The sequence below is a fragment of the Oncorhynchus clarkii genome, chromosome 1 (assembly GCF_045791955.1).
Source record: "Oncorhynchus clarkii lewisi isolate Uvic-CL-2024 chromosome 1, UVic_Ocla_1.0, whole genome shotgun sequence".
Classification (NCBI taxonomy): domain Eukaryota; kingdom Metazoa; phylum Chordata; class Actinopteri; order Salmoniformes; family Salmonidae; genus Oncorhynchus; species Oncorhynchus clarkii.
In genome coordinates, this window is record NC_092147.1 from 90,998,503 (window position 1) to 91,018,555 (window position 20,053).

Genomic DNA, 20,053 nt, shown 5'->3' on the forward strand with positions numbered 1-20,053 from the left:
TTCCAACCCTCCTGTTTAGGGCTCAGTATGACTGTAGTTATACAGCAGCGTTCCAACCCTCCTGTTTAGGGTTCAGTATGACTGTAGTTATACAGCAGCGTTCCAACCCTCCTGTTTAGGGCTCAGGGTTTAGGGTTAGTTGTTACTGGTGTGATGATGATGATGATAAATACCAGATATCTCTAGAGGTTAGTTGTTACTGGTGTGATGATGATGATAAATACTAGATATCTCTAGAGGTTAGTTGTTACTGGTGTGATGATGATGATAAATACTAGATATCTCTAGAGGTTAGTTGTTACTGGTGTGATGATGATGATAAATACTAGATATCTCTAGAGGTTAGTAGTTACTGGTGTGATGATGATGATAAATACTAGATATCTCTAGAGGTTAGTTGTTACTGGTGTGATGATGATGATAAATACTAGATATCTCTAGAGGTTAGTTGTTACTGGTGTGATGATGATGATAAATACTAGATATCTCTAGAGGTTAGTTGTTACTGGTGTGATGATGATGATAAATACTAGATATCTCTAGAGGTTAGTAGTTACTGGTGTGATGATGATGATAAATACTAGATATCTCTAGAGGTTAGTTGTTACTGGTGTGATGATGATGATAAATACCAGATATCTCTAGAGGTTAGTTGTTACTGGTGTGATGATGATAAATACCAGATATCTCTAGAGGTTAGTTGTTACTGGTGTGATGATGATGATAAATACTAGATATCTCTAGAGGTTAGTTGTTACTGGTGTGATGATGATGATAAATACCAGATATCTCTAGAGGTTAGTTGTTACTGGTGTGATGATGATAAATACCAGATATCTCTAGAGGTTAGTTGTTACTGGTGTGATGATGATAAATACCAGATATCTCTAGAGGTTAGTTGTAACTGGTGTGATGATGATGATGATGAATTGTAACTGATATGTCTTGTCTCTGGTGTAGAAAACAAGGAGTCTCCTCTGGGTAAGGTGGGCAAGGAGGAGAAGGTCAGTAGCCTGGAGTCTCTCCACTGTAAAGCGTCTAGCCTGGTGTCTAACATCACAGAACAGGGCTCTACTCTAAGAGACCTCCTGACGACCACCGCTGGGAAACTACGTCTGGGCTCTACTGATGCTGGCATGGCCTTCGCTCCTGTATACTCCACCGCAGCACAGGTACGTGGCCCGGGACAGAGAGACACACACCCAGTCCACCATTATCTTGCTGTATGGAGGGAATAACACGGTATTATTTCAACATACTGATTCTCATGTTCTGATGCTGTATGGAGGGAATAACACAGTATTATTTCAACATACTGATTATCATGTTCTGATGCTGTATGGAGGGAATAACACAGTATTATTTCAACATACTGATTCTCATGTTCTGATGCTGTATGGAGGGAATAACACAGTATTATTTCAACATACTGATTCTCATGTTCTGATGCTGTATGGAGGGAATAACACGGTATTATTTCAACATACTGATTCTCATGTTCTGATGCTGTATGGAGGGAATAACACGGTATTATTTCAACATACTGATTCTCATGTTCTGATGCTGTATGGAGGGAATAACACGGTATTATTTCAACATACTGATTCTCATGTTCTGATGCTGTATGGAGGGAATAACACGGTATTATTTCAACATACTGATTCTCATGTTCTGATGCTGTATGGAGGGAATAACACGGTATTATTTCAACATACTGATTCACATGCCCTGATGCTGTATCTCTCCTCTCCAGATGGGGAAGAGCGGCCGTAGCATGCCCAACATCCTGGATGACATCATCGCGTCCGTGGTGGAGAACAAAATTCCTGCCAGCCGAGGAGCCAAGCTGAGTCTGAAGCTGGAGGCCACCACCACCACTACAGAGGACAGGGAGGTGAAGACGGAGAGGATCGAGAGGAAGAAGCAGCCTGGGACTGGGACAGGTCCTAACCCTGGGACAGGTCCTAACCCTGGGACAGGTCCTAACCCTGGGACAGGTCCTAACCCTGGGACAGGTCCTAACCCTGGGACAGGTCCTAACCCTGGGACTGGGACAGGTCCTAACCCTGGGACAGGTCCTAACCCTGGGACAGGTCCTAACCCTGGGACTGGGACAGGTCCTAACCCTGGGACGGGGACAGAAGAGCTTCCTGAACCCAAGCCTCAGCTAGAGAAGGCCCTGCAGCTCCATGCTGACATCCCCCACTGCTGGTTGTATGATCGCAGACTGCTCTGGCTGAAAGACCATCGACACCCTGGCAACTGGAAGCTGTTCAGAGAGTGTTGGAGACAGGGACAGGTCAGTCAGTCTCTAGTTCCTCCCTTCAGATGTTTCCTCATTCACTAGCTCCAGTGCTTCCTCATTCACTAGCTTCACTTCAGAAGTGGAGATACAGTCCATGGTGAATATTTGGGTCCTACTGCACCACTGTGTGCAATATTTGTTGTTGCTTTGTCTCTGACCGGGCTGTAGAGAGAGAGCGGCGGTGGAGGCCACCGGGCTGTAAAGAGAGAGCGGCGGTGGAGACCACCGGGCTGTAGAGAGAGAGCGGCGGTGGAGACCACCGGGCTGTAAAGAGAGAGCGGCGGTGGAGACCACCGGGCTGTAGAGAGAGCGGCGGTGGAGACCACCGGGCTGTAGAGAGAGCGGCGGTGGAGACCACCGGGCTGTAGAGAGAGAGAGCGGCGGTGGAGACCACCGGGCTGTAGAGAGAGAGCGGCGGTGGAGACCACCGGGCTGTAAAGAGAGAGCGGCGGTGGAGACCACCGGGCTGTAGAGAGAGAGCGGCGGTGGAGACCACCGGGCTGTAGAGAGAGAGCGGCGGTGGAGACCACCGGGCTGTAGAGAGAGAGCGGTGGTGGAGACCACCGGGCTGTAGAGAGAGCGGCGGTGGAGACCACCGGGCTGTAGAGAGAGCGGCGGTGGAGACCACCGGGCTGTAGAGAGAGCGGCGGTGGAGACCACCGGGCTGTAGAGAGAGCGGCGGTGGAGACCACCGGGCTGTAGAGAGAGCGGCGGTGGAGACCACCGGGCTGTAGAGAGAGCGGAGGTGGAGACCACCGGGCTGTAGAGAGAGCGGCGGTGGAGACCACCGGGCTGTAGAGAGAGCGGCGGTGGAGACCACCGGGCTGTAGAGAGAGCGGCGGTGGAGACCACCGGGCTGTAGAGAGAGAGCGGCGGTGGAGACCACCGGGCCGTAGAGAGAGAGCGGCGGTGGAGACCACCGGGCTGTAGAGAGAGAGAGCGGCGGTGGAGACCACCGGGCTGTAGAGAGAGAGCGGCGGTGGAGACCACCGGGCTGTAGAGAGAGAGCGGCGGTGGAGACCACCGGGCTGTAGAGAGAGAGCGGCGGTGGAGACCACCGGGCTGTAGAGAGAGAGCGGCGGTGGAGACCACCGGGCTGTAAAGAGAGAGCTGCGGTGGAGACCACCGGGCTGTAAAGAGAGAGCGCGGCAGTCCTGTCCTAGTATCACTGCTCTGGATAGTATCACTGCCCTGGATAGTATCACTATTCTGGATAGTATCACTGCCCTGGATAGTATCACTACTCTGGCTAGTATCACTGCTAGTATCACTGCCCTGGATAGTATCACTGCCCTGGATAGTATCACTGCCCTGGATAGTATCACTGCTAGTATCACTGCCCTGGTTAGTATCACTGCTAGTATCACTGCCCTGGCTAGTATCACTGCTCTGGCTAGTATCACTACTCTGGATAGTATCACTACTCTGGCTAGTATCACTGCTAGTATCACTGCCCTGAATAGTATCACTGCTCTGGCTAGTATCACTGCTAGTATCACTGCCCTGAATAGTATCACTGCCCTGTATAGTATCACTACTCTGGATAGTATCACTGCCCTGGATAGTGTAACTCCTCTGGATAGTATCACTGCCCTGGATAGTATCACTGCCCTGGATAGTGTAACTCCTCTGGATAGTATCACTGCCCTGGATAGTGTAACTCCTCTGGATAGTATCACTGCCCTGGATAGTGTAACTGCTCTGGATAGTATCACTGCTCTGGATAGTATCACTGCCCTGGATAGTATCACTGCTCTGGATAGTATCACTGCCCTGGGTAGTATCACTGCTCTGGATAGTATCACTGCTCTGGATAGTATCACACAAAGCTCAGACGGAGGCTGTGAGGCCGACACGTAAAGCTCAGACGGAGGCTGAGAGGCCGACACGTAAAGCTCAGACGGAGGCTGAGAGGCCGACACGTAAAGCTCAGACGGAGGCTGAGAGGCCGACACGTAAAGCTCAGACGGAGGCTGAGAGGCCGACACGTAAAGCTCTGACGAAGGCTGCGAGGCCGACACGTAAAGCTGTAGAGAGAGAGAGCGGCAGTCCTGTCCTAGTATCACTGCTCTGGATAGTATCACTGCCCTGGATAGTATCACTGCCCTGGATAGTATCACTGCTAGTATCACTGCCCTGGATAGTATCACTGCTAGTATCACTACTCTGGCTAGTATCACTGCCCTGGATAGTATCACTGCCCTGGATTGTATCACTGCCCTGGATTGTATCACTGCCCTGGATTGTATCACTGCTCTTGATAGTATCACTGCCCTGGATAGTATCACTACTCTGGCTAGTATCACTGCCCTGAATAGTATCACTGCTCTGGCTAGTATCACTGCCCTGAATAGTATCACTGCTCTGGCTAGTATCACTGCCCTGGCTAGTATCACTGCCCTGGCTAGTATCACTGCCCTGGATAGTATCACTACTTTGGATAGTATCACTACTCTGGCTAGTATCACTGCTAGTATCACTACTCTGGCTAGTATCACTGCCCTGAATAGTATAACTGCCCAGGATAGTATCACTACTCTGGATAGTATCACTGCCCTGGATAGTATCACTACTCTGAATAGTATAACTGCCCAGGATAGTATCACTACTCTGAATAGTATAACTGCCCAGGATTGTATCACTACTCTGGATAGTATCACTGCTAGTATCACTGCCCTGGATAGTATCACTGCCCTGGATAGTATCACTGCTCTGGATAGTATCACTGCCCTGGATAGTATCACTGCTAGTATCACTACTCTGGATAGTATCACTGCCCTGGATAGTATCACTGCTCTGGCTAGTATCACTACTTTGGATAGTATCACTACTCTGGCTAGTATCACTGCTAGTATCACTACTCTGGCTAGTATCACTGCCCTGAATAGTATCACTGCCCAGGATAGTATCACTGCCCAGAATAGTATCACTGCCCTGGATAGTATCACTGCCCTGGATAGTTTCACTGCTAGTATCACTGCCCTGGATAGTATCACTGCCCTGGATAGTATCACTGCCCTGGATAGTATCACTATTCTGGATAGTATCACTGCCCTGGATAGTATCACTGCTAGTATCACTACTCTGGCTAGTATCACTGCCCTGGATAGTATCACTGCTAGTATCACTACTCTGGCTAGTATCACTGCCCTGGATATTATCACTGCTCTGGCTAGTATTACTGCTCTGGATAGTATCACTGCTCTGGATAGTATCACTGCCCTGGATAGTATCACTGCCCTGGATAGTATCACTGCTCTGGCTAGTATCACTGCTAGTATCACTGCCCTGGCTAGTATCACTGCTCTGGATAGTATCACTGCCCTGGGTAGTATCACTGCCCTGGGTAGTATCACTGCCCTGGGTAGTATCACTGCCCTGGGTAGTATCACTGCCCTGGGTAGTATCACTGCCCTGGGTAGTATCACTGCCCTGGGTAGTATCACTGCCCTGGATAGTATCACTGCTCTGGATAGTATCACTGCCCTGGATAGTATCACTGCTCTGGATAGTATCACTGCTCTGGATAGTATCACTGCCCTGGATAGTATCACTGCCCTGGATAGTATCACTGCCCTGGATAGTATCACTGCCCTGGATAGTATCACGCAAAGCTCAGACGTAGGCTGTTAGGCCAACAATTAAATCTCTGACGGAGGCTGTGAGGCCGACACGTAAAGCTCTGACGAAGGCTGCGAGGCCGACACGTAAATCTCTGACGTAGGCTGTGAGGCCGACACGTAAAGCTCTGACGAAGGCTGCGAGGCCGACACGTAAAGCTCTGACGAAGGCTGGGAGGCCGACACGTAAAGCTCTGACGAAGGCTGGGAGGCCGACACGTAAAGCTCTGACGAAGGCTGTAAGGCTGACACGTAAAGCTCTGACGAAGGCTGTGAGGCTGACACGTAAAGCTCAGACGGAGGCTGTGAGGCTGACGCTACCGTCCCACCTGCCCATAACAGTTAATAAGCTTTACGTGTCGGCCTCACAGCCTCCGTCAGAGCTTTACGTGTCAGCCTCACAGCCTCCGTCTGAGCTTTACGTGTCGGCCTCACAGCCTTCGTCAGAGCTTTACGTGTCAGCCTCACAGCCTCCGTCTGAGCTTTACGTGTCGGCCTCACAGCCTTCGTCAGAGCTTTACGTGTCAGCCTCATAGCCTCCGTCTGAGCTTTACGTGTCGGCCTCACAGCCTTCGTCAGAGCTTTACGTGGCCTGGCCAATATCCGGTGAAATTGCAGATCGCGAAATTCAAACTACAGAATTATAAATATTTAACTTTCATAAAATCACAAGTGTAATACATCAAAATAAAGCTTAACTTCTTGTTAATCCCTCCGGCTTTACGGCGAAAGCACACCATGTGATTATCTGAGGACAGCGCCCCGCATGAAAAACATATTTCAACCAGGCAGGTGCGCCACGAAAGGCAGAAATAGCGGTATAATTAATGCCTTACCTTTGAAGATCTTCTTCTGTTGGCACTCCAAAAGGTCCCAGTTACATCACAAATGGTCCTTTTGTTCGATAATTTCCTTCTTTATATCCATAAAAACTCGGTTTAGCTGGCGCGCTTCAGTCAATAGTCCACCCAGTTTCCCTCCATCAAAATGCATTCAAAATGAATCCCAAACGTTACTAATAAACTTTTCCAAACAAGTCAAACAACGTTTATAATCAAACCTTAGGTACCTTAATATGTAAATAAACTATAACATTTAAGACGGAGAATCGTTATTGTCTTTACCGGAGAAAAATAAAAAAACACCAAAGAACGCTCTCACTCTTCCACACGCTTGGAAACACTACAGCCAAAATGGGAGCCACCTAGAAAAAGTAGTATTTTTGGCTCATTTTTCCAAAAAACAGCCTGAAACTCTAAAGACTGTTGAGATCTAGTGGAAGCCCTAGGAACTGCGAACTGAGAGGATATCGCCTTATCATAAAAGTCACAGCCATTGAAAACAGTGGTAAGCTGACATTTTTTTTTGGGGGGGGGGATGGTTTGTCCTCGGGGTTTCGCCTGCCATATCAGTTCTGTTATACTCACAGACATAATTTGAACAGTTTTAGAAACTTTGGAGTGTTTTCTATCCAAAATATATGCATATCCTAGCTTCTGGGCCTGAGTAACAGGCAGTTTACTTTGGGCACGCTTTTCATCCGGACGTGAAAATACTGCTAGTATATACTGGCTAGTATCACTGCCCTGGATAGTATCACTGCTAGTATCACTACCCAAGAGAGGTTAAAGAGCAGTGATAGTATCACTACCCAAGAGAGGTTAAAGAGCAGTGATAGTATCACTACCCAAGAGAGGTTAAAGAGCAGTGATAGTATCACTACCCAAGAGAGGTTAAAGAGCAGTGATAGTAGCAAGAGCAGGTTTCTTCTTTTTTCTCATTTTGTAAAAAATGTGACGATTTCAACGTTATAACAACAACTACTGTACTGTCTTGTCTTCTCCAGCCTGTCCTGGTGACTGGGCTCCATAAGCCTCTGAATGCAGCTCTGTGGAAGGCGGACAGCTTCAACCTGGAGTTTGCTGACCATCAGGGAGACCTGCTGAACTGTAAAGATGGACTTGTCTCGAACTCTGGAATCAACGAGTTCTGGGACGGCTTCGAGGACCTCACCAGTGAGTAGCCTTCATCACTTATCAGGTTATTGATCCAGGACCTCACCAGTGAGTAGTCTTCATCATTTATCAGGTTATTGATAATGATAGTATAGAGTATTCATATTATTAGTAATTAAGTATATTGATGATATACACTGAGTATTCAAAACATTAAGAGCTCCTGTCCAACTCTATTAAGGTGTTCTTAATGTTTTGTACACTAAGTGTCTACCCGGAGTATACCAAACACTAAGTGTCGACCCGGAGAATACCAAACACTAAGTGTCAACCCGGAGTATACCAAACACTAAGTGTCGACCCGGAGTATACCAAACACTAAGTGTCGACCCGGAGTATACCAAACACTAAGTGTCGACCCGGAGTATACCAAACACTAAGTGTCGACCCGGAGAATACCAAACACTAAGTGTCGACCCGGAGAATGCCAAACACTAAGTGTCGACCCGGAGTATACCAAACACTAAGTGTCTACCCGGAGTATACCAAACATTAGGAACACCTTCCTAATATTGAGTTGAACCCCCTTTTGCCCTCAGAACAGTCTCAGTTCGTCGGGTCATGGACTCTACAAGGTGTCGAAAGCGTTCCACAGGGATGCTGGCCAGTGTTGAATCCAATGCTTCCCACCGTTGTCAAGTTGGCCTGATGTCCTCTGGGTAGTGGACCATTCTTTATATACAGTGCATTTACACATTTTGTTACGTTAGATTTATTCTAAACTGGATTACAAATTCTGTACACAATACCCCATAATGACAAAGTGAAAACAGGTTTTTAGAAAATGTTGCTAATTAAAAAAATATATATATAACTTATTTACGTAAGTATTCAGACCCTTTGCTATGTGACTCGAAATTGAGCTCAGGTGCATCCTGTTTACATTGATCATCCTTGATGTTTTTACCACAGTACATGTGGTAAATTCAATTGATTGGACATGATTTGGCAAGGCACACACACCTGTCTGTATAAGGTCCCACAGTTGACAGTGCATGTCTGAGCAAAAACCAGGCCATGAGGTTGAAGGAATTGTCCGTAGAGCTCCGAGACAGGATGACACACATTGCACAGATCTGGGGTAGGATACCAAAAAAAAAAGATTCTGCAGCATTGAAGTTCCCCAAGAACACAGTGGCATCATTCTTAAATTGGAGAAGTTTGGAACCACCAAGACTCTCCCTAGACCTGGCTGCCCAGCCAAACTGAGCAATCGGGGGAGAAGGGCCTTGGTCAGGGAGGTGACCAAGAACCCGATGGTCACTCTGACAGAGCTCCAGAGTTCCTCTGTAGAGATGGGAGAAGCTTCCAGAAGGACAACCATCTCTGCAGCACTTCACCAATCAGGCCTTTTTGGTAGAGTGGCCAGATGGTAGCCACTCCTCATTAAAAGGAACATGACAGCCCACTTGGAGTTTTCTAAAAAGGCACCTCAAGGACTTTCAGACCATGACAAACAAGATTCTCTGGTCTGGTGGATCCAAAATTGAAATCCTTGGCCTGAATGCCATGGGTCACGTCTGGAGAAAACATGGCACCATCCCTACGGTGAAGCATGGTGGTGGCAGCATCATGCTGTGGGGATGACGCCCACATCATAGCTAAGAATGGGCGACAGCTCATTGCTCACTCTGACACACTGAGTTCTGCCTTCAAGGTATGATTTCATCCATCTCAAGGCATTGGGGGAAAGTTGAACTTGGACAATTATGTGATGAAAACCTGATGGTTAACAGTATCAAACGCCTTCCTTAGGTCCAGAAAACACAGCCCCAACAACGCCCCCTTTGTCCATCTTGGACTTGACATTTTCCTGAAGAAAGCAGTGTATGTTGTTGTATATTAGTTATAATACCAATGCATTGACTATGTCAATGTTTACAGGAAAGCATCTTTCCCTATCTATACTCTTACTAAAGTCTCCTGTGTTGTCCCCTGTGTTCCCTCCCCCACTCTCAGAGAGACCCAAGTCTAAAGACGGAGACACCGTGGTGTACAGGCTGAAGGACTGGCCATCAGGAGAGGAGTTCATGGCCCTGATGCCTTCCAGGTAGGCCTAGGCCAACTCATCATAGCCAAGCACAGTCATAGTCATGGGGATTCTCCACAGTCTACTGGTTTGTCTGGGCAGTAGGTCCAGTAGATCCAGCTATATAACACTTTCTATTAAATCTAGTAGATCCAGCTATATAACACTGTCTAGTAGATCCAGTAGATCCAGCTATATAACACTGTCTAGTAGGTCCAGTAGATCCAGCTATATAACACTGTCTAGTAGATCCAGCTATATAACACTGTCTAGTAGATCCAGCTATATAACACTGTCTAGTAGATCCAGCTATATAACACTGTCTAGTAGATCCAGCTATACAACACTGTCTAGTAGATCCAGCTATAACACACTGTCTAGTCGATCCAGTAGTTCCAGCTATATAACACTGTCTAGTAGATCCAGCTATATAACACTGTCTAGTAGATCCAGTAGGTCCAGCTATATAACACTGTCTAGTAGATCCAGCTATATAACACTGTCTAGTAGATCCAGCTATATCACACTGTCTAGTAGATCCAGCTATATCACACTGTCTAGTAGATCCAGCTATATCACACTGTCTAGTAGATCCAGCTATATCACACTGTCTAGTAGAGCCAGCTATATCACACTGTCTAGTAGATCCAGCTAGCTATATAACACTGTCTAGTAGATCCAGCTAGCTATATAACACTGTCTAGTAGATCCAGCTATATAACACTGTCTAGTAGATCCAGCTATATAACACTGTCTAGTAGATCCAGCTAAAAAACACTGTCTAGTAGATCCAGTAGATCCAGCTATGTAACACTGTCTAGTAGATCCAGTAGATCCAGCTATGTAACACTGTCTAGTAGGTCCAGTAGATCCAGCTATGTAACACTGTCTAGTAGGTCCAGTAGATCCAGCTATATAACACTGTCTAGTAGATCCAGCTATATAACACTGTCTAGTAGATCCAGTAGATCCAGCTATATAACACTGTCTAGTAGATCCAGCTGTATAAGATCCAGTAGGTCCAGCTATATAACACTGTCTAGTAGATCCAGCTTTATAACACTGTCTAGTAGATCTAGCTATAATACACGTTCTAGTTGATCCAGTAGATCCAGCTATATAACACTGTCTAGTAGATCCAGCTATATAACACTGTCTAGTAGATCCAGCTATATAACACTGTCTAGTAGATCCAGCTATATAACACTGTCTAGTAGATCCAGTAGATCCAGCTATATAACCCTGTCTAGTAGATCCAGCTATATAACACTGTCTAGTAGATCCAGCTATATAACACTGTCTAGTAGATCCAGCTATATAACACTGTCTAGTAGATCCAGCTATATAACACTGTCTAGTAGATCCAGCTATATAACACTGTCTAGTAGATCCAGCTATATAACACTGTCTAGTAGATCCAGTAGATCCAGCTATATAACCCTGTCTAGTAGATCCAGCTATATCACACTGTCTAGTAGATCCAGCTATATCACACTGTCTAGTAGATCCAGCTATATCACACTGTCTAGTAGAGCCAGCTATATCACACTGTCTAGTAGATCCAGCTATATAACACTGTCTAGTAGATCCAGCTATATAACACTGTCTAGTAGATCCAGCTATATAACACTGTCTAGTAGATCCAGCTATATAACACTGTCTAGTAGATCCAGTAGATCCAGCTATATAACCCTGTCTAGTAGATCCAGCTATATAACACTGTCTAGTAGATCCAGCTATATAACACTGTCTAGTAGATCCAGCTATATAACACTGTCTAGTAGATCCAGCTATATAACACTGTCTAGTAGATCCAGCTATATAACACTGTCTAGTAGATCCAGCTATATAACACTGTCTAGTAGATCCAGTAGATCCAGCTATATAACCCTGTCTAGTAGATCCAGCTATATCACACTGTCTAGTAGATCCAGCTATATCACACTGTCTAGTAGATCCAGCTATATCACACTGTCTAGTAGAGCCAGCTATATCACACTGTCTAGTAGATCCAGCTAGCTATATAACACTGTCTAGTAGATCCAGCTAGCTATATAACACTGTCTAGTAGATCCAGCTATATAACACTGTCTAGTAGATCCAGCTATATAACACTGTCTAGTAGATCCAGCTAAAAAACACTGTCTAGTAGATCCAGTAGATCCAGCTATGTAACACTGTCTAGTAGATCCAGTAGATCCAGCTATGTAACACTGTCTAGTAGGTCCAGTAGATCCAGCTATGTAACACTGTCTAGTAGGTCCAGTAGATCCAGCTATATAACACTGTCTAGTAGATCCAGCTATATAACACTGTCTAGTAGATCCAGTAGATCCAGCTATATAACACTGTCTAGTAGATCCAGCTGTATAAGATCCAGTAGGTCCAGCTATATAACACTGTCTAGTAGATCCAGCTTTATAACACTGTCTAGTAGATCTAGCTATAATACACGTTCTAGTTGATCCAGTAGATCCAGCTATATAACACTGTCTAGTAGATCCAGCTATATAACACTGTCTAGTAGATCCAGCTATATAACACTGTCTAGTAGATCCAGCTATATAACACTGTCTAGTAGATCCAGTAGATCCAGCTATATAACCCTGTCTAGTAGATCCAGCTATATAACCCTGTCTAGTAGATCCAGCTATATAACACTGTCTAGTAGATCCAGCTATATAACACTGTCTAGTAGATCCAGCTATATAACACTGTCTAGTAGATCCAGCTATATAACACTGTCTAGTAGATCCAGCTATATAACACTGTCTAGTAGATCCAGCTATATAACACTGTCTAGTAGATCCAGTAGATCCAGCTATATAACCCTGTCTAGTAGATCCAGCTATATCACACTGTCTAGTAGATCCAGCTATATCACACTGTCTAGTAGATCCAGCTATATCACACTGTCTAGTAGAGCCAGCTATATCACACTGTCTAGTAGATCCAGCTATATAACACTGTCTAGTAGATCCAGCTATATAACACTGTCTAGTAGATCCAGCTATATAACACTGTCTAGTAGATCCAGCTATATAACACTGTCTAGTAGATCCAGCTATATAACACTGTCTAGTAGATCCAGTAGATCCAGCTATATAACCCTGTCTAGTAGATCCAGCTATATAACACTGTCTAGTAGATCCAGCTATATAACACTGTCTAGTAGATCCAGCTATATAACACTGTCTAGTAGATCCAGCTATATAACACTGTCTAGTAGATCCAGCTATATAACACTGTCTAGTAGATCCAGCTATATAACACTGTCTAGTAGATCCAGTAGATCCAGCTATATAACCCTGTCTAGTAGATCCAGCTATATCACACTGTCTAGTAGATCCAGCTATATCACACTGTCTAGTAGATCCAGCTATATCACACTGTCTAGTAGAGCCAGCTATATCACACTGTCTAGTAGATCCAGCTAGCTATATAACACTGTCTAGTAGATCCAGCTAGCTATATAACACTGTCTAGTAGATCCAGCTATATAACACTGTCTAGTAGATCCAGCTATATAACACTGTCTAGTAGATCCAGCTAAAAAACACTGTCTAGTAGATCCAGTAGATCCAGCTATGTAACACTGTCTAGTAGATCCAGTAGATCCAGCTATGTAACACTGTCTAGTAGGTCCAGTAGATCCAGCTATGTAACACTGTCTAGTAGGTCCAGTAGATCCAGCTATATAACACTGTCTAGTAGATCCAGCTATATAACACTGTCTAGTAGATCCAGTAGATCCAGCTATATAACACTGTCTAGTAGATCCAGCTGTATAAGATCCAGTAGGTCCAGCTATATAACACTGTCTAGTAGATCCAGCTTTATAACACTGTCTAGTAGATCTAGCTATAATACACGTTCTAGTTGATCCAGTAGATCCAGCTATATAACACTGTCTAGTAGATCCAGCTATATAACACTGTCTAGTAGATCCAGCTATATAACACTGTCTAGTAGATCCAGCTATATAACACTGTCTAGTAGATCCAGTAGATCCAGCTATATAACCCTGTCTAGTAGATCCAGCTATATAACACTGTCTAGTAGATCCAGCTATATAACACTGTCTAGTAGATCCAGCTATATAACACTGTCTAGTAGATCCAGCTATATAACACTGTCTAGTAGATCCAGCTATATAACACTGTCTAGTAGATCCAGCTATATAACACTGTCTAGTAGATCCAGTAGATCCAGCTATATAACCCTGTCTAGTAGATCCAGCTATATCACACTGTCTAGTAGATCCAGCTATATCACACTGTCTAGTAGATCCAGCTATATCACACTGTCTAGTAGATCCAGCTATATAACACTGTCTAGTAGATCCAGCTATATAACACTGTCTAGTAGATCCAGCTATATAACACTGTCTAGTAGATCCAGTAGATCCAGCTATATAACCCTGTCTAGTAGATCCAGCTATATAACACTGTCTAGTAGATCCAGCTATATAACACTGTCTAGTAGATCCAGCTATATAACACTGTCTAGTAGATCCAGCTATATTACACTGTCTAGTAGATCCAGCTATATAACACTGTCTAGTAGATCCAGTAGATCCAGCTATATAACCCTGTCTAGTAGATCCAGCTATATAACACTGTCTAGTAGATCCAGCTATATAACACTGTCTAGTAGATCCAGCTATATAACACTGTCTAGTAGATCCAGCTATATTACACTGTCTAGTAGATCCAGCTATATAACACTGTCTAGTAGATCCAGCTATAGAACACTGTCTAGTAGATCCAGCTATATAACACTGTCAAGTAGATCCAGCTATATAACACTGTCTAGTAGATCCAGCTATATAACACTGTCTAGTAGATCCAGCTATATAACACTGTCTAGTAGATCCAGCTATATAACACTGTCTAGTAGATCCAGTAGATCCAGCTATATAACCCTGTCTAGTAGATCCAGCTATATAACACTGTCTAGTAGATCCAGCTATATAACACTGTCTAGTAGATCCAGCTATATAACACTGTCTAGTAGATCCAGCTATATAACACTGTCAAGTAGATCCAGCTATATAACACTGTCTAGTAGATCCAGCTATATAACACTGTCTAGTAGATCCAGCTATATAACACTGTCTAGTAGATCCAGCTATATAACACTGTCTAGTAGATCCAGTAGATCCAGCTATATAACCCTGTCTAGTAGATCCAGCTATATAACACTGTCTAGTAGATCCAGCTATATAACACTGTCTAGTAGATCCAGCTATATAACACTGTCTAGTATATCCAGCTATATTACACTGTCTAGTAGATCCAGCTATATAACACTGTCAAGTAGATCCAGCTATATAACACTGTCTAGTAGATCCAGCTATATAACACTGTCTAGTAGATCCAGTAGGTCCAGCTATGTAATACTGTCTAGTAGATCCAGCTATGTAACACTGTCTTGTAGGTCAAGTAGATCCAGCTGTATAACGCTCTCTCTCGCTGTTTTCTCTCTGTGTGTCGTCTGTCTGGTCTGGTCTGGTCTTGTCTTGTCTAGGTATGATGACCTGATGAGGAATCTGCCCCTGCCTGAGTATTGTGACCCTGAAGGGAACCTCAACCTGGCCTCTCATCTGCCCAGCTTCTTCGTACGCCCAGACCTCGGACCACGCCTCTGCTGTGCTTATGGTACGAGCGTTCATTTAACATCGACCAGGCCTCAGGTCACTGTCAATGAACATTCCTCAGGTCACTGTCAATGAACAGGCCTCAGGTCACTGTCAATGAACAGGCCTCAGGTCACTGTCAATGAACAGGCCTCAGGTCACTGTCAATGAACATTCCTCAGGTCACTGTCAATGAACATTCCTCAGGTCACTGTCAATGAACGGGCCTCAGGCCTCAGGTCACTGTCAATGAACATTCCTCAGGTCACTGTCAATGAACAGGCCTCAGGTCACTGTCAATGAACAGGCCTCAGGTCACTGTCAATGAACAGGCCTCAGGTCACTGTCAATGAACATTCCTCAGGTCACTGTCAATGAACGGGCCTCAGGTCTCAGGTCACTGTCAATGAACGGGCCTCAGGTCTCAGGTCACTGTCAATGAACGGGCCTCAGGTCACTGTCACTGTCAATGAACGGGCCTCAGGTCACTCACTGTCAATGAACAGGCCTAAGGTCACTGTCAATGAACATTCCTCAGGTCACTGTCAATGAACGGGCCTCAGGCCTCAGGTCACTGTCAATGAACGGGGCTCAGGCCTCAGGTCACTGTCAATGAACGGGCCTCAGGTCACTGTCAATGAACGGGCCTCAGGTCACTCACTGTCAATGAACGGGCCTCAGGTCTCAGGTCACTGTCAGTGAACCGGCCTCAGGTCACTGTCAATGAACAGGTCTCAGGTCACTGTCAATGAACGGGTCTCAGGTCACTGTCAATGAATGGGCCTCAGGTCACTGTCACTGTCAATGAACGGGCCTCAGGTCACTGTCAGTGAACGGGCCTCAGGTCACTGTCAGTGAACGGGTCTCAGGTCACTGTCAATGAACGGGCCTCAGGTCACTGTCAATGTCAATGAACGGGCCTCAGGTCTCAGGTCACTGTCAATGAACCGGCCTCAGGTCACTGTCAGTGAACCGGCCTCAGGTCTCAGGTCACTGTCAGTGAACCGGACTCAGGTCTCAGGTCACTGTCAGTGAACCGGACTCAGGTCTCAGGTCACTGTCAGTGAACCGGACTCAGGTCTCAGGTCACTGTCAATGCTACACCATCAATATGTGTTTCATTGAAACCTAACAAAGCAGAAATGGAACATGAATGCTGGAATTAAAATGAAAGCAAGACATAGTTTATTCTGAGTTCAATGTCTACTGATAGAGGTCAGATTATCTCCGGAAGCCTTGAATACACATCAACAGCATGCTGAAGCTTCCTCCTCTCTCCCTGTAGGAGTGGCAGCGTCTCAGGAGCAGGACTTTGGGACAGCCAACCTTCACAGGGAGGTCTCTGACATCGTCTCTGTCCTGGTGTACGTAGGAGTGGCCAAGGGGAACGGAGTCCTGTCCAAGACGGGTAAGAAACTAACCAACCCTGGGCCCTCCCAACCCTCTATATAGTCAATAGATAACCAACACTGGGCTGTGCTCTGTATAGTCAATAGATAACCAACACTGGGCTGTGCTCTATATAGTCAATAGATAACCAACACTGGGCTGTGCTCTGTATAGTCAATATATTACCAACACTGGGCTGTGCTCTGTATAGTCAATAGATAACCAACACTGGGCTGTGCTCTTTAGTCAATAGATAACCAACACTGGGCTGTGCTCTATATAGTCAATAGATAACCAACACTGGGCTGTGCTCTGTATAGTCAATATATTACCAACACTGGGCTGTGCTCTGTATAGTCAATAGATAAACAACACTGGGCTGTGCTCTATATAGTCAATAGATAACCAACACTGGGCTGTGCTCTGTATAGTCAATAGATAACCAACACTGGGCTGTGCTCTATATAGTCAATAGATAACCAACACTGGGCTGTGCTCTGTATAGTCAATATATTACCAACACTGGGCTGTGCTCTGTATAGTCAATAGATAACCAACACTGGGCTGTGCTCTGTATAGTCAATAGATAAACAACACTGGGCTGTGCTCTGTATAGTCAATAGATAACCAACACTGGGCTGTGCTCTATATAGTCAATAGATAACCAACACTGGGCTGTGCTCTGTATAGTCAATATATTACCAACACTGGGCTGTGCTCTGTATAGTCAATAGATAACCAACACTGGGCTGTGCTCTGTATAGTCAATAGATAACCAACACTGGGCTGTGCTCTGTATAGTCAATAGATAAACAACGCTGGGCTGTGCTCTGTATAGTCAATATATTACCAACACTGGGCTGTGCTCTATATAGTCAATAGATAACCAACACTGGGCTGTGCTCTATATAGTCAATAGATAACCAACACTGGGCTGTGCTCTGTATAGTCAATAGATAACCAACACTGGGCTGTGCTCTGTAAAGTCCAGTCTGAAGTGTTGAGACAGGGGTTACTGAAGTCTGAAGTGTTGAGACAGGGGTTACTGAAGTCTGAAGTGGTGAGACAGAGGTTAATGAAGTCTGAAGTGGTGAGACAGAGGTTACTGAAGTCCTGTTCCACTCTGAAGTGTTTGGAGTCCTTGGACTCTCTCTCTCTCTCTCTCTCTCTCTCTGGTCTTGTCCTGTACCTGGGACTCTCTCTCTCTCTTGTCCTGTCCTGGGACTCTCTCTCTCTTGTCCTGGGACTCTCTCTCTCTGGTCCTGTCCTGGGACTCTCTCTCTCTAGTCCTGTCCTGGGACTCTCTCTCTGGTCCTGTCCTGTACCTGGGACTCTCTCTCTCTGGTCCTGTCCTGTACCTGGGACTCTCTCTATTGTCCTGTCCTGGGACTCTCTCTCTGGTCCTGTCCTGGGACTCTCTCTCTCTGGTCCTGTCCTGTCCCTGGGACTCTTTCTCTCTGGTCTTGTCCTGTACCTGGGACTCTCTCTCTCTCTCTTGTCCTGTCCTGGGACTCTCTCTCTCTGGTCCTGTCCTGGGACTCTCTCTCTCTGGTCCTGTCCTGTACCTGGGACCCTCTCTCTCTCTCTCCTCATCACTATTCATTACAGACAGACACCCTCTGCGCTCAGTCTCTCTCTCTCTCTCTCTCTCCTCATCACTATTCATTAGACAGACACCCTCTGCGCTCAGTCTCTCTCTCATCACTATTCATTACAGACACATTTTCTCTCTCTCTCTCTCTCCTCATCACTATTCATTAGACAGACACCCTCTGTGCTGTCTCTCTCTCTCTCTCTCTCTCTCTCTCTCTCTCCTCATCACTATTCATTACAGACACATTCTCTCTCTCTCCTCAGCACTATTCATTAGACAGACACCCTCTGTGCTCAGTCTCTCTCTCATCACTATTCATTTTTAAGGGATGTTGATGCTTGTGTCAGCGAGCCCCGCCTCTCTGTGTTGTCAATATACAGCAGACTCTGAGATGTGTGGTGTTTGAACTCCCACTGTGTTTGTGTTGCAGGAGTGTTGAAGAGACTGGAGGAGGAAGACTTGGACGACAGCGTGAAGAAGAGATTAAAGGATTCCAGCGAGACGCCTGGAGCCTTGTGGCACATCTACATTAGCAAAGATGTGGAGAAAATTAAAGACTTTCTGCACAAGGTTATTCTCACTTTAATATGTTCTCTGTCTGTCTGGCCCTCTGGCTGGCTCTCTGTATGTCTGGCCCTCTGTCTGGCTCTGTCTCTCTGTCTGGCCCTCTGGCTGGCTCTCTGTCTCTCTGTCTGGCCCTCTGGCTGGCTCGCTGTCTCTCTGGCTGGCTGTCTGGCCCTCTGGCTGGCTCTCTGTCTCTCTGGTTGGCTGCCTGGCTCTCTGGCTGGCTCTCTGTCTCTCTGGCTGGCTGTCTGGCTGGCCCTCTGGCTGTCTCTCAGTCTGGCTCTCTGTCTGGCTGGCTCTCTGGCTGTCTGTCACACTCACATATATATTCAGGTGGCTTTATTGTCATGGGAAACATATGATAACATTGCCAAAGCAAGTAAAATAGATAATCAACAAAAGTGAAATGAACAGTAAACATTACACTCACAGAAGTTCCAAAAGAATAAAGACATTTCAAATGTCATATTATGTCTATATACAGTGTTGAAACGATGTGCAAATAGTTAAAGTACAAAAGGGAAAATGAACAAACATAAATACAGAGCATTCAGAAAGTATTCAGACCCCTTGACGTTCCCCACATCCCTCCATGCCACAGGCCCACTACAAAACAGACCAAATGAATCCTTTTCCTCATCAGTCCACACACATCACCCCTCAATCACAAAGCCAATCTAACAGAAATACCCCATCTACATAACATTCAGACCCTTTGCTATGAGGCTTGAAATTAAGTTCAGGTGCATCCTGTTTCCATTGATCATCCTTGATCATCCAGGTCAGATTCAGGTCAGATTCAGGACAGGACCAGGTCAGATTCAGGATAGGACCAGGTCAGATTCAGGACAGGACCAGGTCAGATTCAGGACAGGACCAGGTCAGATTCAGGATAGGAC

The 20,053-nt window shown here is 45.6% G+C and overlaps 1 protein-coding gene across 1 annotated transcript in view; it reads left to right on the forward strand.

Annotated features, from left to right (window-relative positions):
* LOC139413868 (probable JmjC domain-containing histone demethylation protein 2C) overlaps nucleotides 1–20,053 on the forward strand; it is a 236,858-nt gene that overhangs the window by 199,420 nt on the left and 17,385 nt on the right. Inside the window, exons 19-25 of the mRNA XM_071161700.1 lie at nucleotides 961–1,172; nucleotides 1,754–2,299; nucleotides 7,772–7,940; nucleotides 9,900–9,990; nucleotides 15,499–15,629; nucleotides 16,893–17,015; nucleotides 19,021–19,160. Coding sequence (XP_071017801.1) covers nucleotides 961–1,172; nucleotides 1,754–2,299; nucleotides 7,772–7,940; nucleotides 9,900–9,990; nucleotides 15,499–15,629; nucleotides 16,893–17,015; nucleotides 19,021–19,160 — 1,412 coding nt within the window. The remainder of the gene's footprint in view (nucleotides 1–960; nucleotides 1,173–1,753; nucleotides 2,300–7,771; nucleotides 7,941–9,899; nucleotides 9,991–15,498; nucleotides 15,630–16,892; nucleotides 17,016–19,020; nucleotides 19,161–20,053) is intronic.